At 43.3% G+C, this 22,576-nt stretch overlaps 1 protein-coding gene and 1 pseudogene across 1 annotated transcript; both read right to left on the bottom strand.

Annotated features, from left to right (window-relative positions):
• Window positions 1-1,261: 1,261 nt before the first annotated feature.
• Window positions 1,262-21,970, bottom strand: Coq10b (coenzyme Q10B). The gene is made up of 5 exons (XM_021166588.2): window positions 21,756-21,970; window positions 13,115-13,264; window positions 10,220-10,412; window positions 6,899-7,000; window positions 1,262-2,337 (listed from the first exon to the last, which is right to left on the bottom strand). The coding sequence occupies exons 1-5, from the start codon at window positions 21,869-21,871 to the stop codon at window positions 2,170-2,172; spliced, it is 729 nt and encodes a 242-aa protein (XP_021022247.1). The 5' UTR covers window positions 21,872-21,970; the 3' UTR covers window positions 1,262-2,169.
• LOC110297684 lies at window positions 7,414-9,401 on the bottom strand (annotated as a pseudogene).
• Window positions 21,971-22,576: the final 606 nt, after the last annotated feature.

The raw sequence follows: 22,576 nt of genomic DNA, 5'->3' as shown, positions 1-22,576 counted from the left end.
GCCACAATCAGTGAGCTCCAGGTTCAGCATGAGACTGCTACAATAGCATGAAGAGCCATCAAGGAAGACACCCAGGGTCAACTACAGACCACCATATGCACACATGGCAGCTCAAATTTACAGTTTTAGCATTTGGGAAGCTGACCAAGAACTTCAGTAATGAGAGCATCTCCCGTGCCACATAGTGAGTTCCAGGCCAGCCTGGGTTAAATGACATCCCATTAACACTAGATCAAATACCAAAACCCAAATCAAATGCAAGGGACACAATTATACACAGGTCACTTTGCTCTGGCCGTGTGTGCCTTACCTACAAGTGGGAGATCCTGTTTCACTTGTTAAAAGCACAACTCAAGTCCATGTGAGCAGACAAGTGTGAGTTCCTCAAAACCACACAGCCAGTGCCTGAGAGGGAGTAACTGAGACTGTAGAGCAAATTCCCACAAGCACCAATTATAGCTGAAAGCACTGTGGCTGGAAGTTTAGTATGCAGAGGTGATTTGGTTGCAGAGTGAAAGGAAGGGAGAGAATACTGAGTAAAGAATGTGTTCAGTTCAGATTTCTCTGTCTCTATGGAAGGTTTTCCCCTTGTTCTGGCAGTGCTGAGGATCAAATGGAAGATGAATAGTGCACCCAGGAAAGTATTTGTAAGACATGATATTCTATAGTATTGCACTTTTATTGTCTCGGTTGCTGAAACTGTCAATGCCACACACACCTAGTCACCAGGGATGAGGAAGTATTAGTCAAAAAATTGCTGTCATCTGACTGACCTGGGGGTGTGTCTGTGAGACATCCTGACAAGCTGCTGTGGCCTATGCCATGCCTGAGCAGGGTCTGCAGTGTATAAGAAACTAACTGAACACTAGACAGGGAACAAGTCAGAAGGCCCATTCTCCTAGTCTCTGCTTTAGTTCCTGCCTTTATCTCCTGCCCTGGCTTCCCTCTGTGATAAACGGTGAACTGAAAGCTGAAATAAACATACTCCTCACAAGTGCTTTTGCTCATTAGTAACAGGGAAGCAAACTAGACCATCTGTCCAAATAGACATAAAAACTATACAGAAAAGATTAAAATAACAGCCAGTGGTGGTGATAGCAGCTATGCTTTAATCCCAGCAGAGAGGCAGAGGCAGGAGGATCTCTGTGAGTTAGAGGCCAGCCTGGTCTACAGAGTGAGTTCCAAGGCAGCCAGGGATATTACATAGAGAGACCATATCATGAAAACCAAATAAAAAACAAAAAGATTTAAATAACCAAAGTCACTATACAAAAATAAACAATTTAACTTTATTAAGTCATGACTTCAGCCTTTATACTGATTTGTGTTTTTTTTTAAAAAAATCAGTTCAGAATATTATTGAAAGTGAATATGCACAATAAATAGAAAATGCCTTGTGCAGTGCTGGAGACAAATTAACTACTTACTTATCTGTTGCCTACAGTGGCAGACAAAATTTTGACACACAATCAGCACAAAGCATCCGGAAGGAAGTTTCAAATGTCTAGAAAAGTAGCTCAGAGCTCTGGACCACTCACCAAATAAACAAAAAACAAAACAAAACAAAAAAAAAAACAGAACAAAAACCCCACTCAGTACATCTGGGAAACAACTTCCCCACAACACTGAATCATCTACTGCTACCCTAAGAACAATTTAAAATACCCAAAGTGCTAAGACTTCATTAGCAATACTTTAAATCACAGTTTTAATGATAAATATATGATTATACAAATACCCTAAGCCATATGGCATGCCGAATAACAATAAGTTACAAATACTCTGAACCTAATAACTTAAACATGATATGGTTAATATAACACACATTGTATCTTAGCTAACCTTTTCATGTTAAGGTGAGACTTAAAAGACTTGTACATCTGTACACTCAAACGAGGAATGTGGTATCCTAGCAACAGTGATGACATCCGTTATTACAAAGGTGGACGGAGCCTGCAAATGTACATGATACTGAAGAGTCACACTTAATTGAAGAAATAATTCTATGTAAAAGTGGGTCCATGTTCAATGTGCAAATTTTCAACGGAGCAGGCTTAGAATCAAGGCAGGTTTAACAAATCCTTTCTGACTTCTCAATAGATGGTGAAAGGACTTCCTAGAAGTGAACAAACTAGCCAAGAGTAGGTGGAGGCAGCTCGTATTTTCCTCTTAGGTGTGGTGAATTTCATGAAGCATTAATTCCCGAGGTATGTTTGTCTCTGGACCATACAGTTTACATGCTCTTCTTTCAAAGGCTGCTACCATTTGTTTCACAACTTCATCGAAGAACAGTGTAGCGAGCTGAGAGTGCAGAAGGGAGCGGAATTCAAAAGAAATCTGTAGGAAAATGTTAAAAATTGTTTTACACATTTGCTAGGCACATCTATAATCCTAGCACCCATGGAGGCTGAGGCATGAGTACTGGGAATTCACCACTAGCCTAGTATACACAGTGACTTCCAGGCCAGCTTGAGCTGAAAAAATAAACAAGGGCTGAGCAAAGCTGGCCATGGTGCCTCAGGTCTCTAGGTCCAGTTACTTGGAGATCCAAGTTCAAGACCTGCCTGGGATAGAGTTTGAACATCTGGTGATGTAGCTTAGTGGTAGAGCGCCTGTGCAACACACACCCAAACCCTGGGTCTCAGGAACAGTAGGAAAGTGATATTGCCTATGCATGCACATGCATGTCACCACAACCAGGCAGCCAAAGAGTTACAGCTTTTCTAATACCCATTGTTGTTCTGGACAGAATTCAAGGCACTTACTTTAAACAGTAGTATTGTAACCTAACATCCTCTGGATATTAAAATACTTTAACTTTCTCTGATGGACCGACTGCAATGCTGACATCAAACTACAGCTTCCAGTGAGCCACACTCTGAGTACTACCCTGTATTTTTTTTTTTTTTCTTTCTTGCTCTTGATATTGGGACTTTTCACACACTGGGCAAGCTCTCAACTTTTTTGAGATAGGGTCTCACTAAGTTGTCTAGGCTAGGTTCAAAGTCACTGAGTGCAGGCACTGAATTCCTTCTTGCTTTAACTTCCCCAGTAGTTGGGATTACAGGCCTACACCATGAAGAATGGCTTCTAGCTTTTCATTGTTAAATAATTTTGTTTGTTTGTTTGTTTGTTTGAGACAGGGTTTCACTGTGTTGCCTTGGCTTCCCTGGAATTCCCTGTGTGGACCATGCTAACCTTGAACACAGAAATAAGCTTGCCTCTGCCTCCTGAGTGTGGGATTCAAAGTGTGTGCCACCACACCTGGCTAAATTACTTTCTTGTAATGCTGAGCTCAGTGGGTAAACACAGCTGCTGCTAACCCAGATGACCTCAGTTTCAGCCTTAGGACCTGCGTGTCAGAAAGACACAACTGACACCCTTGAGCTGTCCTCTGACCTTTACACGTGTGATAAATTAAAATGTAATAAAATAAAAAATAGCAGAAACAAGATAAAGGATTTTTTTTACATACTCATCACCCCAAAATTTCCTATTTGTCTTATAACCATACAATTGTCAAAATCAGAAAGTTATTAGTTAGTAGGTAAAATGCTATAATTTAAACTATCCAGATTGTTTGCATTTCCAATCATCCTATTAATGTCCACTTTCAGAGTGCATCCAAGGCTCTATGTGCTATACTGTTTTGTTTTTCTGAGACAGGGTTTAAACTGTACAGCTTTATTTGGCTTCCAGCTTGTGGTCCTTCTGCCTTAGCCACAATACTGCAGAAATTACAGGCATGCCCTGGCTCTTAACTTTTTAATGAAAGTAATTCAAGAGCTGGAAAAAAAAAAAAAAGAATATACCATTTACCCTAAATTACCAACATTTCTTAGGATTTAAGACCTGACTCACAAATACAGAGAAAACTCATTTCCTCTTGGGAAACCAGTTAGAAATGGCTTTGCATTTACCACAGCAGAAGTGATATAAGCAAGACAATTAGGAGATTCTAGATTGATTGTTTTATTTATTTATTTATTTATTTATTTATTTATTTATTTATTTACTGTCTCACCATGCAGTCTTGTCTGGCCTAGAACTTACTCACTATGTACCAGGCTGGGCCTAAACTCATACAGATCGCCTGCCTCTGTACCCTCAGTGTTGGCATGAAAGGCACATGCCATCACACCTGGCAGGAGCCTCTAAATTAAAAATCATGTTCAATATTATTTCTGCATCTAATATGAAATACATAGATTTAATCTGATGCTAATTTTAGACTTCTAATAAGTTTAAATGTCTTTAGTATTGAATAGATAGTGAAATTACATATGTTTGGTTTTGCTTGTTTTTCAATGTATCTACCTAATTTCATTTAAGAAAAATCTCTGTAGCTTTTCTGTTGGCAAAAAACTCAAAGCATAAGAGGGTCTGAAACCCTCATAAAGATATAGGACATACTGTGTAGTTAAGATGTACGACATAGTGTATAGTTAATGGCTTTTCCCCTTGTGAATCCATACTGCTTTAATCAGTGTGTTAAAAATTTAAAAAAAAAAAAAAAAAAGGGCTGGTGAGATGGCTCAGTGGGTAAGAGCACCCAACTGCTCTTCCGAAGGTCCAGAGTTCAAATCCCAGCAACCACATGGTGGCTCACAACCATCCGTAACGAGATATGGCGCCCTCTTCTGGAGTGTCTGAAGACAGCTACCGTGTACTTACATATAATAAATAAATAAATCTTTAAAAAAAAAAAAACAACAACTATTGGGAACTTAGTCTGCTTGTGGACGTTGTACATCGTGGTGCGGAGCCTAGTGCGCACCACGATGTACAACGTCCACAAGCAGAAAATTTAAAAAAAAAAAAAAAAAAGGGCTGGTGAGATGGCTCAGTGGGTAAGAGCACCCAACTGCTCTTCCGAAGGTCCGGAGTTCAAATCCCAGCAACCACATGGTGGCTCACAACCGTCCGTGATGAGATCTGACTCCCTCTTCTGGAGTGTCTGAAGACAACTACCGTGTACTTACATATAATAAATAAATAAATCTTTAAAAAAAAAAAAAACAAAAACTATTGGGAACTTAGTAAGACTTAGCAACAATGGCTAGTCCTTTTAATGGTGACCCAAATTTCCCCTACTTTACAAATACATTAGCAGATACATCCCTAAAGTGGGGCACTTGCAATGGGCTCTAAGACTCACAGTGAAAGAGGTCCTAAAATTCCATGTGCTCTTTATATGCATTGGTAATAGCTATTTTAGTTCCATACTAACAAAATAAGTTAGAATTATGGTATGAAACATTGGTGGAACTTCATGAAAGAAAACTATCTGGACATACGCGCACCTCAACTAAAAGCTTGCCAACAAACTGTACTCAGGGGACAAGACGATGTTAACAACGCATTCTGTAAAAATTGGGTGGGCAGTTAGTTTCATCTTACTAACAAAGCTTTAAAAAAAAATTAAGACATTAATAAAGAAAAGAGAGGGCTGGAGAGATGGTTCAGCAGTTTAAGAGCACTGACTGCTCTTCCAGAGGCCCTGAGTTCAATTCCCAGCAACCACATGGTGGCTCACAACCATCTGTAATGGGATCTGATGCCCTCTTCTGGTGTCTGTGAAGAGAGCAATGGTGTACTCATATACATACAGTAAATATATAAATCTTTAAAAAAAAAAAGAAGAGAAAGAAAGAAAGAAAGAAAGAAAGAAAGAAAGAAAGAAAGAAAGAAAGAAAGAAAGAAAAGGAAAGGAAGAAAGAAGGAAAGATTAAGCCCAGAGCCTAGGCATCCTAAGCAGACACTCCCCGCTGAGCTCCACCCACAGTCCTGGCGTGTTTTATAATGTAGGGATTTGTAAACTGGAGAAAATACAGAAGGAATGAGTAGTATTGCAGAAAATAAAAGTGTTAGGGGCTGAATATGTAGATAGAGTGCTGACCTAGCATGCAGCCTTATTTGATCTCACTACCATGTAAAAGCAACCAGGCATGGTGGTGCATGCCTGTAATCCTAACACTCTTGTAAAGCAAGCAGGTGGACCTTAGAAGTTCAAGGGCAGCCTCAGCTACGTATTAAATTTGAGGCCAGCCTAGGGTATATGAGGCCTTGTCTCAAAAAAACAATTAAATGACATGTTCATTAAGTAACGGTGTAGAAAACAGCATTCAATACTCAAACATTTAAGATGTTTTTAAACTGTAAACTCTCTCTACAGGAGATAATTACAGCTTCTGGGTTTTAAAGTGTATTAAACTAGGTGTGGTGGTGTAACACTTTACCTAGTACTTAGGAGGCAGAGACAGGTGAATCTCTTGAGTTCAAGGCCAGCCTGATTTACACAGTGAGTTCCAGAACAGCCAAAGTTACATAGGGAAACAGTGTCTGGAAAAACAATAAAAACAAAACCAAGGGCTGGTGAGATGGCTCAGTGGGTAAGAGCACCCGACTGCTCTTCGAAAGGTCCAGAGTTCAAATCCCAGCAACCACATGGTGGCTAACAACCATCCGTAACGAGATCTGGTGCCCTCTTCTGGAGTGTCTGAAGACAGCTACAGTGTACTTACATATAATAAATAAGTAAATCTTTAAAAAAAAAAAACAAAACCAAAACCAAAACAAAACTAAAAACAAATCAAAACCAAAATGGGTACCATTAGCTGTGTGGTTTATATCTGCTATAATCTGCTAATACTTAGGAGACTAAAGGATGATAGTCAAGTTGAGGCCAGCCCAAGCTTTGTAGTAAACTGCAATCTAGACCAGGCTACAAGCAAAACCCTGCCCCAAAAAAATGCATAAACTGGGGCTAGCAAGATAGCTCAGTGACACTTAACAGGGACATATATGATAGAAAGACAGAACAAACCCTTGACCCCTGACCTCTACCTGGGTGCTATGACCCACACACACATAAACAAGAACTTTACAATGGACTTACTGAAAAATCCAAGGTACAAGTTCTTGGATAGCCAGGAAGACCTGGGCTAAAACGCCAAATAGTCTCCAAATGATTGAAAAGTTTCCCGTCAGTACAAGATGCCTAGAACAAAATGGAAAGAAAAGAACAAGTTAAATACCTTTGATATGAGCAAGAATCTACTATGAATACAAGGGAAAAAGATTGCCAACTGCTCTCTCTTGCACGTGTTCACCCATTGTGCTTAGCTCTGTGGGGACGTAATTGCTCATGTGTGTTGGCCACAGGCATTGTTCTCAATTGCTATGCATCTTTTTGAGAGAGGGTCTCTATGATGTAGAAGCACATTGGAGACAAATCTCTGGCCTATCTATAAAAGATTATTTAATTAAGTTAACAGGGTAGCATGATTCCCAGAACCAGGACCCTGGACTTAATAAAGAGGAGGAACTAAAGTACGGACATCTGTTGCTCCCTGATTGTTTTTTTTTTTTTTTAGCAGACTTAATTCATTTATTTTTCTTGTATAAAAACCCTTATGTGGTAGCCACAGCTGGAACCTGGGTCCTCTGAACCCAGAGACTCTGGTGTGGGTTTTCACAAGATGATCAGTGAATTCCTGATAAGGAGACTTGGTGAAGATGGTCCCTTTCCAGAGGTCAGGGGTCAGGCAGCTGTAGGTCTTGGAGATGGCATCAAAGGTGACCTTGGCAAAGATGCCCAGGGTGGCAGTGTAGCCTCTGGCTGAAGTGTACCAGTCATCTATACCAGCCATCATCAGTAGCTTCTTGGACATAGGAACAGAGACAATGCCAGTGCCTCTGAGGACAGGAATGAGACGCACCAGCAAAGAGCCACAGCAGCCTGTCACCTTTCATGTAACAGTGTGGGGCTTGCCAATCTTGTTCCCCCAGTAGCCTCTCCGCACAGGGACGATGGGAAGCTTGGCCAAGATGGCAGTGGCAACCTCCTTGGAGCACTTAACGCCCAGACCAATGTGACCATTGTAGTCCCCAATAGCGACGAATGCCTTGAACCTGGTCTGCTGGCCAGCCCGAGTCTGCTTCTACATTGGCATGATTTTCAGAACTTCATCCTTTAGGGATGCACCCAGGAAAAAGTCAATGATCTCAGACTCCTTAATGGGCATGGAGAACAGGTAGATCTCCTCCAAGGACTTGATCTTCATATCCTTAACCAGGCGGCCCAGCTTGGTGACAGGGATCCACTCCTGTCTTCAGCTTTACTTCCAGCCCCTCGGCCCCTAAGACTGCTGCCGAATCCTCCGAGGAAGCGGTCTTGGCCTCCTAATCCTGGGCCCCTGGGTCCTCCGGGCCCTCCTACTGCACCAGCACCATTTGGCGGCTCCCTGATTCTTGACTGTAGAGGCAGTGCAGCCAGTGAGCCTAATTCTGTTGCTATGACTTCACCAGCTGCCATGTTTTCTCTACCCTTAGGAAAGGGTTCACTTGAACTGGAAGCCATAACAAACCCTCCCTTAAACTGCTTCATGTCAGGTGTTTGGCCATAGCAACATGAAATTAAAACAGTCTCCCACTGACCCTGGGATTCATCAATCTGGCTAGGCAGGCTGACAAATGAGCTAAGAGATCCCCGGCTCTGCCCTCCAGTCCTGGGGTTCCCACCCATGTCACCACTCCCAGCTCTCTCAGTGAGTGCTGGAGATCCAAACTCAGGGCCTTACACTTGACAAGAAAGTGCTTTACCACCTGAGAACCCCCACCCAACTGCAATTCCTGTTCTGTCACTTACAGGTGATCCTGAACAAGGTAAAATACTATACCACATTTCCTTAAGTTTTAAAACAACACACACTGTGTATCATCTCTCTGAAATGGCTGACTAGTTCACAGAGTGTCTGGTCCACATCTGTAGGGTAAATTATTTTCCTGCCTGCATGTCTGTCCACCGCATGCATGCCTGGTACCCACAGAGGTCAGAAGAGGGCATCAGATCCCCGGGAACTGGATTTATAGATGGCTGTGAGCAAGCAGGTAAGTGCTGAGAACGGGAAGCAAGGGCCTTTGCAAGAGCCACAGTGTGCTTGACCACTGGACCATCCGTCCTGACCTCTGCTTGTTTGTGTGAGGCTGTGTGGAATCATGTGTAGCCTGTGTATCCATTCAGGTGAGCGCCCACAAAGGCCAGAAGAGAGACGTAGACACCCTCGACTTCACTCTATATTTCAGAGTTCTCTATACAGTTTTGCTCAAAGTCTGCTTCTGATTCTTTGCTGTGACTAATTTTTCTGATTTTTTTCAGTGCACACTAAAAAAATGAAAGAAAACAATAAAAATCAAAGAAAAAAAAAAAGGAAGGGGGGAGGGAGGACGGAATGCACGTCCATAACACCTTAAAATAAATCCCGGAAGGACGGGCATTATCCTAAAGAACTCAGCTGGCCTTGAACTTGCACCTTTAATTCCAGCACCCAGAAAACAGAAGGTGAAACTCTAGGAGTTTGAGGCTAACCTGGTCTATGATAAATTTTAGACCAGCCCAAGTGAAGCCCGAAAAAAAAAAAAAAAAAAAAAAAAAAAAAAAAAAAAAAAAAAAAAAAAAAAAATAACAATAAATAAAAAAAAAAAAAAAAAAAAAAAAAAAAAAAAAGAAAAAGAAAAAAGAAAAAAAAAAGGCTGGGTACTTTTCTTCATAAAAATGGTCCTCTGACAAGGGTAACACGGTTAATCTGATGTGACAGTACCTGGCAGGATAAGGATACTTTTAACCGTGTTAACAGTTTACATTTAGAGGATAAAAAAGACTCATTCATTATATGTATGTTTTTGCCTGCATGTATGTATTTATACCAAGTGCATGCAGTCCCCAGAGGCCAGAAGACAGGTTTGGATCCCTTGGAACTGCTGTCACAGCCAGGAGCAAGCCACCACGTGGGTGCTGAGAACTGAAGCAAGTCCTCAGAAAGAGCAGCGTAACACGGAGCCATCTCTCTGCTCACATCCCCTTCTTAACACTTCTTTGACTGCTCACTGTCTTACCACCACTCCTCCAACTTACACAAAACAAACTCATGTGTGTGTGTGCATTCAACAAACCTATTTCACCCATTGTATGGTAAAGTCATACATTGAAAATATTAAATATGTTAATTTTTCTTTCTTTCTTTTTAAGATACGCTTGCTTTATAGCTAGCTAGCCTCAAATTTAGAATCCACTTGTCTAAGCCTCTTTACTGTTAGGATTGCAGGCATGTGCTACCATGTCCTGTTTTAACAGGGCAAAAATGAAACCATTTCTCTCTTGTGTGGGCCAGATGACCTATCTGGTGATCTAGCAGTCTTCAGCAAAAGAAACCCTTACCTTTACCAAATGCGGTTTTACCAAGGTTACTATTGATGTGTATCTCTCCAGAACAGGGGGGAACCCAACTTCTAATCTGGTTTTACAGTATCCAGACCGCCTTGATATTATATCTGACTTTTTACACCAGGGAACGAAATGCTGATAGTCCTCCATTCCTGATACTACGTCATACATTTCTTGCATTGAGTACCTAAAAAGAAAGATAAAATACTGTTAACAACTAGTTCTATGAGATGAGTTTTAAAAAGAATATAAATAAACGACATGATGGAATGGCAACACAGGAAGTAAAAAGACTATAATAGGCATATATGGCAGAGGTCACAAGTGGAACCTCAGGGGTCCTTTAAAAATTTTTAATTACTGTCAACATTTAAAATTGTTTCATTGGGTATGGTCGGGTTCGCCTGTAAGCCCAACTCTGGAGAAGCTAAGGCAACAAAGTTCACGATTTTAGGCCAGTAAGACCGCACATGCCCGACACCCTCCACACCCCACCTCTGTCTCTGTCTCTGTGTGTGTCTCTTTCTGTCTCTGTGTGTGTGTGTGTGTGTGTGTGTGTGTGCGCGCATGCACACACGTGTGTATTAAGTTCCAACAGAATAAGAACTTCTCCAGAGTCTGAGGCAGGAAGAACAAACCTGGTCAACATAAAAAGACCCTATTTGAAAAAGAACAAGGGCCAGGCTTGGTGGCACAGTCTTTAATCTCTGTTCCCAGGAGACAGAGGCATATGGATCTCTGTGAGTCTGAGGTCAGTCTGGTCTATATAGCAAGGTCCAGGCCAGCCAGAGCTACATAGTAACTGAGCCTCTGTCTCAAACAAAAGGCATGGTGGTTCAGGATTTTAATACCACTATACCAGAGAAATTGAAATTAAAGCAGGAGGAACAAGAGCTCAAAGTTACCCATTACAGATTGAGTTTAAGGCCAGCCTGGACTACTAGAGACTGAAAAGAAGGGAAAAAAACAGAAAAAGAAAAAAAAGCAAGAGCTGAGGACATAGCTCAGTTGGTAGAGCCCTTGCTTTAGCATGCATGAAACTCTGGGTACAGAGCAACTCATTTAACAATATATACATGGTTTCATATAAAAATTTATTATAATCATATTACTTGGCAAAGAAGAGGAGGGAAAATCATAATTCTCATCTAGAAGCGGTCCCGTTAGGATCACAAAAATGCTGCTGTAACAACTCCCTGAAGGATACATACTGATGAGTTTCAATCCCTAAGAATCAACCCAGGGGTTAAGAATGCAGCCGTTCTTGCTGAGAGCCTGAGTTTAATTCCCAGCACCCGTACTGGGCACCTCACATTATCTGTTCCAGAACACCTGCTTCTGGACTCCAGTGATACCTGCACTTGCGTGCACATACCTCTATCCCACATACACTCAAAAAAATCAGAGTGCAGTAATATAGCCTACTAAGAAACAGAAAAATCAATACCTTTTTTATATTAACGATAACCAGTTAGAAAACTCCAGCATAGAAATATAAAATACCAAAACCAAATTAAACAAAAATTTCAGGGCTCGAGAATGACTATGATGGTTTGAATCAAAATGGTCCCCATAAACTCATAGATTTGAATGCTGAATCATCAAAAACTGGTACTATCTGAGAAAGATTAGAACAATTTGGAGGAATGGTGCCTTGTTGATGTGAGTGTGGCCTTGCTGGAGAAAGTGTATCCCTGGGCATGGACTTTCAGGTTTCAAAAGTCTATGGCGGGCCCAAGTTCTCTCTCTGCCTGCAAATCAGGATGTAGCTCTCAACTACTCCAGCACTAAGTCTGCCAAGCCTCATGCTATGCCTCCTGACAGGATGATAATGAACTGAACCTCTGAAATTGTTAGCAAGACCCCAATTAAACGCTTTCTTTTTTAAGAGTTGCCTAGGTCATGGTGTCTCTTCATACCAATAGACCAGTAACTAAGACAATGACCAAATAACAATAAACTCTTTGAATAGAGATAAAAGGGCAAACTGACCGAGAGCCAGACAGTTCCTGTTCTTGCTCATAAAGACAAGGAAGCATGGTAGCACATACCTATAATGCTAACACTCTAAGAGGCTCTGGTAGGAGGGTTGCCAAGAGCTCAAGCCTGGCTTTCCTACACAATCAAGTACCAGGCCAGCCAGTGCTACACAGCAGAACCCTTTCTCAAAACCCAAATAAGTAAATAAATAAATGCTGGACACAGTTAAAATATAACTTACCACACAATTATAATTTAGCCATAAATTACAAAAAAAGTATTTTGAACAGGGTGGTGGTAGTGGTACACACCTTTAATCCCAGCACTAGAGAGGCAGCAGCAAGCAGAAATCTGAGTGTGAGGCCAGCCAGGGCTACACAGAGAAACTGCCTTCAGCCCCACCCCTCAACACAAGGGGGTATTTTGGCTTTCTACAGAATTTGAGCCTTCATATTTAGTCTCTATAATCATGAAAGAATAACAAAAAAAATATAAATCATAAATTATTTCCTTTAAATGTCATGGTCAAATTTATCCTATATAGTTAATATAACATTACAGTCTTTTTTTTTAATGGCACTCTCTCCTTTTTTAAAAAAAGATTTACCTAATGTATATGAGTACACTGTAGCTATATTCAGACACACCAAAAGAGGGCATCAGATCCCATTACAGATGAGCCACTATGTGGTTGCTGGGAATTGAACTCAGGACTTCTGGAAAGCAGTCAGTGCTCTTAACCGCTGAGTCATCTCTCCAGTCCAATATTACAGTTTTTTAACAGTATGTATAAAACAGCAAGGGCTATAGACAGGCTTACATAGTGTGTGATCTGTAGAAAGAGAGAAAGCAGCATGCTACTCTATAAAAATGTACAAGTGTGCTTTAATAAAATTACTATATACAAACCCTATAATTCTTCTCTCTGAATACTCCTTTCGTTTATTTACTAATGGTGCAGTGATTTTGAAGAAGGTTCTCGCACAGATCTCTTTAGGCGAAATTGAGGCACATGGTGGAAGAGTTCTGTTCATCAGGATACCACAGGCAGCTAAGTATCTAAAACACAACAGTTAAAGCACTTCAGATAAAAACTCAACAACAAAGTATACAGGCATTATAATAGGCAATCATATTCCAGAAGTTTGCTATTTTAGAGCAGTCCTGAAGACATAGGCATAGATTCTGAAGATATATGTCCTAGACAACATAAAGAAATAAAATCCTCAGCTGGCAGTGTAGTTACCATCTCAGACCTGACTTCAGCTGGTACCTGTGTATTATAACATCCTCTTGTCATAGGCTTGCTAAGTATATTCTCCATCTATTATTCAGCCCATCTTATACACCCAAGTTGCTTCCCAGTGGGTTCTGGGGAATTTCCTGACTCCTGCTCCAGACTAATGAGACCTGAAGCCAGGTCTCAGTCTCCAATCTAGACTATGGTGGCCATCAGAACTGCTGACCCTTTGGCTCCCTAATCATTTATTCCAGCATCCCTGTCTTATAGGACGTCTGTCCTGTCACACAGTGCTGTCTGTCTGAGCTGAATCTGCATAGAGATGCCAGCCATGCTCCTGCTCACCCTTTTCTAACAAGTGTAGTAGATAACTATTTTATACTCTCCAACCATTATTAGTCTACACACTAATAAGCTCTTACTTCACATGCATACAGCTCTTATGCCATGCTTGACTGTTAATCACTACAGTTATCACAGTGAACAGTAAGTGTGAGCCTTACAAAGATGGCACTGGAGCTAGGAATCCAAAGGGCACTGCACTCACACATCGACATTCACACACAGATACAGACACATAACTAAAAATAAAGCTTTTTTTTTAAAGTGTGTACTAGAGAGATGGTTCAGCATTTAACAGTATACACTGATCAACAGAGACTGGAGTTCAGTTCTCAGAACGCAACTCCGGCAGCTCACAATTCCCTGCAACTCTAGCTCCAGGAGAGCTGAACCCTCTTTAGGAGTTGAGAGCACCTACACTCCTCTGTACATACTCACACACACCCCCACATATATGCACAAAATTTAAGAAGAATGTGTCAAGAGACCAGCAAGAAAACTCAGCAAGCAAAAGCATTAACTCAAAACCATGAGAATCCCTAAAACCTGCGTAAACACAAAAGGAGAGAGCCAACTCCACCATGTTGTCCTCTGACCTTCACATACACACAAATACAGAACACTTAAACCATTTTTTAAAAGTGCTAAAAACGAGTGTGGGCACAGGTGATCAGAATCTTCAGAAAAGATGCCCCTGAAAGCCCCGTTTTAGTGGCTTTGTAATAAATAGCGGGGCTGGTGAGATGGCTCAGTGGGTAAGAGCACCCGACTGCTCTTCTGAAGGTCCAGAGTTCAAATCCCAGCAACCACATGGTGGCTTACAACCATCCGTAACGAGATCTGGCGCCCTCTTCTGGAGTGTCTGAAGTATAGCTACAGTGTACTTACATATAATAAATAAATAAATCTTTAAAATAAATAAATAAATAAATAAATAAATAAATAAATAGCACTGTGCTTACTGGCATAGGCCCGTAATCTCAAATATTCAGGAAGTTAAGGCAATAGCTTGACTTTAAGGCCAGCCTGGAGAACTTAGTAAAAGTCTGTCTCAAGATAAAATGGGCTGGGGCAATAGCTCAATAGTAAAATGAAATACATAGGAATATAGAAACATACTTATATGTGAATAATGCAAACAAATGGGGGCGGTGTAGCAGGCATTCTAGGTGACAGGAAAAATGCTTAGCAACAGCTGGACACTAAAACAGACTAACAGCCTGGCATCCCAGTACAATCCTGCAATCCCAGCACTTTGAAACGCAGCGGGAGGAAGATCAGCAAAACTTCATGGACAGCCTGGTATGCAGAGTGTAGTCCAGGAAGCCGAAACCAGACAAGGAGACCCAGTCTCAACAAACAAGCATCGGGACTCAGGGCAGACACCTGTATTCCCAACAGTAAGGAGGATTGGGGCTTAAGGCCATTCAATACAGAGAAAGTTTGAGGTCAGATGGGACTACATGAGAATGTGTCCCAAACAAAACAAAACAAAATGAACAGCAATGTAGGAGCAGCATAACAGGCCAGGAGGAAGAGTATTAAGAAAAACCAACCCAGAGGCTGAAGAGATGGTTCAGTGGGTAAAGCAGCTGCCATCCAAGCAAGAGGCTCTCAGTTCCCAAAACTCCACATGGAAGTCAGATGCACAGAGCATGCTGTATCCCTGCACACTTCTGGAGAGATGGGTGGCAGAGCCAAGGGATGCCCTGGAAGCTAGTGGTCGCCCCCATCTCTCTCTCACACACACAAGGTATACACAGACAACAAAGGAAGAGAGAAACTAACTATATGGTTGTAGGGTGGCAGTGGACTGTGCCAGAAAACTTGGTAAGGCTGAGTGGGTTCAGAAGGAAGATAGGCTGGCTCTTCAGCTGCTCTGACCAGGCCCCTGTCATGTGACCACAGCACCCCATGGGGAGGATCCACAGACAGATGAGGCATGCCTAACATCTCAGAGCAGGCCAATAGAAAGCATCTGCTGTTAGACCCCTACACACCCCATCCAGAAGAAATAAAGTGGCAGGAATTGTTTCATCAAGGAACATCTGAGAGCTTTTGGGAGAAGAGAGTTCACTCCTGAAGCTTTTGTCCCATGAAAACCGCCTGGGCCTACTGTGGTCACTTCCCGAATGGCAGCCCCACCTTGGTTCCTAGCCACTGCACCTTCACTGGCTTGTCTTCAAGCACCCACCAGCTCCAGAAAAACAAGCTGCAGAAGAGAGCAGCCTCAATTCAACTCCTCCCTCCTCCTTGGGCGAATGCAGCTCCTGGGCCACTCCAGCCGGGCCAGAGTCCCTGCAGATCTCTGCAGATAGCAGATAGCATCCGGCCAGTCTTGTGTACAGACCAGCATGTGGTTGCAAGACAGAGAAATCAAGCTGAAACTGAGTTGGGAGCTTCCTCTTCACTGATAGCACCTTTCTTTTTTCTTTCTTTTTTTTTTTTCTTTTTTCTTTTTTTTTTTTTGGTTTTTTGAGACAAGGTTTCTCTGTGTAGCCCTGGCTGTCCTGGAACCCACTCTGTAGACCAGGCTGGCCTTGAACTCAGAAATCTGCCTGCCTCTGCCTCCCAAGTGCTGGGATTAAAGGTGTGCACCACCACTACCCAGCAGACAGCTAACTTTCAAAGTGCAGGAAAGTTGCTATGGACCAAGTCACTAATAGTATTACCCATCTGAAAACCCTGTGAGCTACAATAACAACTTACCAGGCAAGATATGCTCTCTAGTGCAATCTTGGTATGACTACTGTGTAGGAGGTAGTGGACTGTTTTCTGGTTGGATTGGAGGCCTTCTCCACAGGAAGAAACTCATGCCTGGTACTGTGAATCTGCAAGGTCACAGGCTTAGCATGGCACTTATTGTTTTGCTAAGTGGACATGTTGTCAACTGTTTTCTAAATACTTTCAATTATACCCTTAATTTACTGCTGCATTCAGCCTCTGAGACTATTGCAGGATATTTGATCATACTATGAACCAAGTGGCAAACAAAGTAATAAATTAGAGAAATATTTGACAGAACAAGATATGCCCAACTCTCACAAGGAGAGAGGAAAGGAAAGCTACTTAAGAAAGAGCAGTATAGAGATTGGGGGAGGGGAGGGAGGAAGGGAGAGAGAGGGGACAGCTTTACCAGGAGAGTTGCACAGAGATAGATTGCAGAGAGAGAACAAACTAGACACAGATGAAGACAGAAAGAGCCAAAGAATGAGAATGAGTCAGAAAATTAGAACAGATGGCTAGAGTTAGTATGAGGCCAAGCAGAGCAATTCAGTCAGAGGCTGAGAGAGAAGCCAGATTGAATCAGTCAGCTTGGAGAGGATTTTGAGCCACAACAGCTGAGTTGACCAGCCAATCAGAGCTCAGAAAGAAAAGAGTTTGTGCAGCAGTAAGTCTCAGAGGCTGAAAACATTCTAGGCTTAGATTAGTTTGTACAGAGGCTCGAAGCTTCCAGGACCAGGTCTAGGTTAGCAGATGACGGCAGAACACAGCCCAGACAACAATTACTTCTGGGGAATAAAAATTAGTTTTACATGAAACACAAGTTGGTTTTTTTTTCCCCCAAGTGGGTGAAAGTTCATAGAGAAACTCATAGCCAGTTAAGGTGCTAAGAATAAAAGACTAACGAGTGCTCAATTCTAAATGGGACATCTATGATTGTAGGAGTGGTTCTGATGCTAAGATACTGTGTTCCCCAACTGGTTCTTGATCAATCAGTCAAGAAGCCATGAGCCAACTGTTGGGCAGAAGTAATAGTTGGCACTTCTGGGACCCCACATGCAAGCTGGCAGACTCAGGAGAGGGAGGAAGGGAGAGTTCCATGCTTCAGAGGAAAAATAGCCAACCAGCCATGTGAGATCCCGGGCGGAACAGCCACAGGCCACTTCTACAGGTGAGAGGCTGGGCATGATGACCTGGAACTGAAGGTGGCAGGTAGAGCAAGTTGAGTGTAGATTTGGGGTGCTGAGCTCGGAGTTCTGGGAAGGGCACACTAGCAAGGTAGAATGGGGGTGCCCAGCAATTGTGCCAATAAAGCAAGATGAAATTGAACAACTGTGTGTGTCTGTGTTTTTCATCCTCAGATCCAATATTCTCTGGACAGAGGCTGGCAGCATGGTCTATTCCCAGGGCTTAGGTTGGGTAGCAAAAGCAATACTCAATACATGCCAATGGCTCCAAGGCTCAGGGAAAGCAGAGCGGTAGTAAACAATCTAAAAACTGAAGGATGGAGAGGGACTCCACAAAACAGTGTCTTCTGGGCAGAAGATGGCTGCTACACTCATGAACTCTCTACAGCTATGATTCCCAACACAAAAACCAGGCCCTTCAGGGGCTCCTAAGTTAGAGTGCTTACTGCTGTTTCAGAGGACCTAGGTTGGGTTCCCAGCATCCACACCAGGTAGCTCACAACCATCTGTTACTCTGGTTCCTAACATCTTCTTGTTGGGGGTTGGTCTGCTGCTATATATTCAAATGCTAATTCTGTACCTGAGACCTGGTTGCCCCAAGGGGGAGGGCAATTCCCAAGTATACCACCTTTGCTGTGCAACCCTTAATCAACGCTGGTTAAATAAAAATGGCTACAACCAGTTACTGGGAGAATACAGAGAGGTGGAGTTTGAGTTACCTGACTTGGGGTGGACACAGGGGAGGAGAAAGGAAGAGTGCAAAGGAGTACAGAGGAGGAGAAGAAAGAGAGAACAGGAAGTCTTCAGTAGTCATAATGGACCAGCAGCAGGTATCAGAATAAAATACCTCCCCAAGACACCAGACTGCTAGAGCAGAAAGAACCCAGAAGATTCCAACAGCAGTTTGGGGAGCACAGTTGGAAAAGCAGCCAGTATAGCATTAGAGAATTAGATTAGAGGCAATCCCTATTAGGAGTAACTTCACAGTCTAATAAACCATAGTTCAAGTCTCATTCACTTGTAGCTAGATGGGGATCAGAGTAATTCTATTAGTATACACCCTCTGGCCTCTACTGTACATAAACTCATCCAGGTGCACATACACATACACACACATCCAGGGGGGAAAACAGCCCTTAAAAAGGGGGAGTGGGTGCTGGAGAGATGGCTCAGTCTTTAAGAGCACTGGCTGCTCTTTGAGGTCCTGAGTTCAATTCCCAGCAACCACGGGGTGGCTCACAACAATCTATAATAATGGAATCTGATGCCCTCTTCTAGTTTACAGACAAACATGCAGACAGAGCACTCACATACATAAACAAATCTTTAAAAAAAAAATGAGCCTTTCAGTATTTCATCACGGATGGAGAAGGTATTCGTGAGGTTCCATCCCTCGAGGGACTGCTGGCAGTTCTTTGCTTGGGTGGTATAACCCCTGGTAAGTTGCCTATGCTCGCTACAAACAGCCTCCCACCCAAGCTCAAGCAGAAAAAGGAAGTGGGTAGGGAGGAGATGGCTCAGTTAAAGAACTTAATAGTTCAGATCCCCTACAACTGGGGCCCACCTAGTGCTCAGAAGGAGAAGTTGGGCTTCCACACTAGACCTATGAGTAAGCTCTGTGTTCTACTGAAAGACTGGAGGCAGAGGCAGGTTGATCTTTGTGAGTTCAAGACCAGCCTATTCTACAGAGAGAATTCCAGGACAGCCAGAGATATATAGTGAGATCCTGTTTCCAAGGGGAAAAAAAACCATAAATACAATGACAATGAGCATTTATGAAAATAACATAAAATCTGTACCAAATTAGTTTACAGCAAAGACACACACAAAACGAAAATCTAGTCTGCAAACTGCCTAGCTGTTCATTTTCTAGGTTCAGTCCTAGCTAGCCTGGAACTTGCTAGGTAGAGTAGGATGGCCTTGAACTAGCAAAGCTCCACCTGCTTCTACTCCTATCTCTTTTGCTTTTGTTTTTGAGACAGAATCTCATTCTGTGTAGACCTGGAATGGCTTGACCTTGAAATCCTGTGTGTCAGTCTCCTCCAGTGCTAGGATTACAGGCATGCATAACCAACCTTGATAATAAGCCTTTTTAAAATTCTATTTGTAATTATGAGCATGTGTCTGTGTATGGGTATGTGCTTGTGAGTACTGGTGACTGAGAAGGCTAGAGGCCTTGGCTCTCCTCGAGCTGGAGTTGAAGGTATATATGAGACTTGTTCTTAGATAGTAGAGGGTCCAGGTATGATGGCATACTTGTCTTCAATCCCAATACTCAAGAGGCAGGTGGATCTCTGCCTGTTCCAGGCCAGTCAGGGCTACACCATGGGACTCTTGTCTCTTAAAAAAAAATGTTGCTCACAGGCAGAACATTTGCCTACCATGCTTAAGGCCCTGAATTCCTGCCAGAAGAAAGACACACAAAAATTACTAAGATGCCTGTTCCTAAAGAGAAGACCTTGGAGTCAAGTTGAGTGGGAAATTTATATACAATACCAGGTTTTGTAACAAATTCACACATTGGTTTCTTAAGCCCCACAAGACACCCTTACCTAATCCTGATCATACGCCTAAGAAAACCACACATGCTTAAAACAAATTAACAGGTTTCCTGATCAGTATGCCTATTTGGTTATACTGCTCTGGGCAATACATCTATTTCACACACTATTAAGCGTTAGGGGTTGAGAGCTCAATGATAGAGCTGGTTGGCATGTTCATGGCCCTGGGTTAGATCCAGTACCTCTCCCTTCACCTGCCCCATACAACTAGCTACATACACAGTCAAGCTAACAAGTGAGTACTGTAACATATTGAAAACACACTTTTTAATCACTAATATTCCAAAACTACTCTTTCAAATAACCTATTACATTAAAGGCCAGAACACAAGATAATGTAATACTTTTATGCATTTATATACCATTTTTGTTGCCTTTTTTTTTTTTTTTTTTAGATCCAGTCACTTGGTATTTCCCAGGCTGAGACTGGTATGGACTTTCTGAGCATGAGCCTCGGACCATAGCAGCAAAGCAACATTTAATCAGTAATATAAGCAGTATGTCCTGCTTTTGAAAAGCTATCTTTTGAGGATAAACTACCTGATTTCACAGTTTCAACATGTTTGTGTAAGATTTGGAGATGTAGCATGGTTGCTAGTTTCTGTTTGTTTTTGAGACAAATCTTACCTTGTAGCTCTGGCTGATGTGCAACTAGCTACACAGACCAGGCTGGCCTCCAAAGCACCAGACCTGGCCTCTTGGCTGACATTTTAAAGTCTTCATTCAACCGAAATGTTCTGAAGCCCAGGCAAGAGTTGGACTTTCTCCTCTGTAATGTATACATGTTGATTCATCTCAAATACCAATTTTCCTTTTTTGGTCCTGGGACGGGGGCTCACTTTGTAGTTCGGGTTGGCCTTGAACCCACCGCGATACTAACTTGGCTTTACTGCTAAAATTACAGGTGTGAGCCGCCACTCCGAGTTAATTTTAATTTTTGAGAATACTTTATTACTGTCTTATTTGTAATAGAAAACTGCACAGTAGACTTATAGTGTCCTTCAGGTCTCTAGGTTCATCTCCACCTAAAGGACCAAGCAGGAAAACCGAGGACAGAGCCATCTTCAAGGTTACAGGACCTCAAAGTTACAGTGTAGTGAAAAAAACAACAGGTCCTCTTTGTTGGCTGTGTTTCATTTTGCAAGCGCTGAGTGGCCGGGGTCAAAGAACTCCACAGCAAGTGAGAGAGCGTCTGACAGGCGGTTCACCGCCAGGACACGCACTCCCACGGCCCCGGAGCCGGCGCTCTGGGGCGCAGTTAAACTTTCCCGACGGCCGCCGCCCACCTCTTGGAGACCGGAAGGGCGGGAGCCGGAGACTCGGCTGCTTGTCGGTGCTCCCACGGCCGTCTCGTCGCTGACTCACCCCGATAATATGAGGTGCACGCAGACCAGCCGGCCGAGCGCCGCGCCCCGAGTCTCCGGAGCCGACTAGGGTCAGCGCCCCGGCCACAGGCCCGTCCCGAACCCGCCGCCCGGAAAACCTCCGCTCGCTACCTGACGTCGCGCGCAGACCCCCGCGCCGGGGCTTCCGTCACGGTGGTCGACTTCGGATGGCACCCCGATGCCACCCTCGCCAGGGCCCTCTGACTGGTCCGAGCTGCCATGATCATCTTTGTGAAGCCGGTAGCCAACGCGGGCACCCGGAACGAGGCGCCGCCCTCAGGCCGGCCCGGAGGGAGGGCTCCTGCGCCTCTCAGCCAATCCACGAGCCCTCTGAGCAGCTGGACACGCCTCTTCCCACTAAGTCCCTCCCAACCCCATGACGCCACGCTGACGCTAGGCTGACGCACGTGTCCAGTGCCGCCTCCCGACAGCCAATCGGGGTGCGAGTCTCCCGGACACGCTCTGCTCCTGCCAGGAGTCTGCCACTTATGTAATCTTCGTGACGAACTCCTGGGTTCACCTTCGGTCCGGGTTTTTTCCTGGAGCTATTTGGGGTTGAGTCTCGAGGCTCGGCTCGTGAGGGCTGCCCTGCCGGGGGAGGAAAGCCCAGGAACTGGCTAATTATATAACTGCCTCCCACACCCACCCCACCCAGCGCTGGCCCAGCGTGTTCTCGCTCCTGCTGCCAAGCCTGGCAGCTTTTACTGTGTGATGATGATATGAAACGGTACCTGCTGTGCTGACCCTGAGGGGTTGTTCAGAGAGCAACTTCGGGTCATGCCGCCCCGAACGGGCCCAGTGACCTGTCAGTTCTAGCTGCTTTCTTCCTACGTGGCCAAGATATGGTGTAGTGTTGCCTTTATGATCTAGGTTTTTCTCGTTCTATACAAAGCAACAATTTTGCTTGCCACATTCAGGGATTGGATGAGGTC

The sequence above is a fragment of the Mus caroli genome, chromosome 1, assembly GCF_900094665.2.
Source record: "Mus caroli chromosome 1, CAROLI_EIJ_v1.1, whole genome shotgun sequence".
In the NCBI taxonomy this organism is placed as follows: domain Eukaryota; kingdom Metazoa; phylum Chordata; class Mammalia; order Rodentia; family Muridae; genus Mus; species Mus caroli.
Note: the sequence above shows the minus strand (reverse complement) of the source record. Positions and strands in the feature narration are given on the sequence as shown.

Coding starts and splice junctions, on each gene's coding strand:
- Coq10b (XM_021166588.2), bottom strand. CDS start 21,871: ATGATCATGGCAGCTCGGACCAGTCAGAGGGCCCTGGCGAGGGTGGCA. Junction 13,265..21,755: donor GGGTCTGCGCGCGACGTCAG/GTAGCGAGCGGA, acceptor GTTGTGTTTTAG/ATACTTAGCTGCCTGTGGTA. Junction 10,413..13,114: donor TCAGAGAGAAGAATTATAGG/GTTTGTATATAG, acceptor CTTTCTTTTTAG/GTACTCAATGCAAGAAATGT.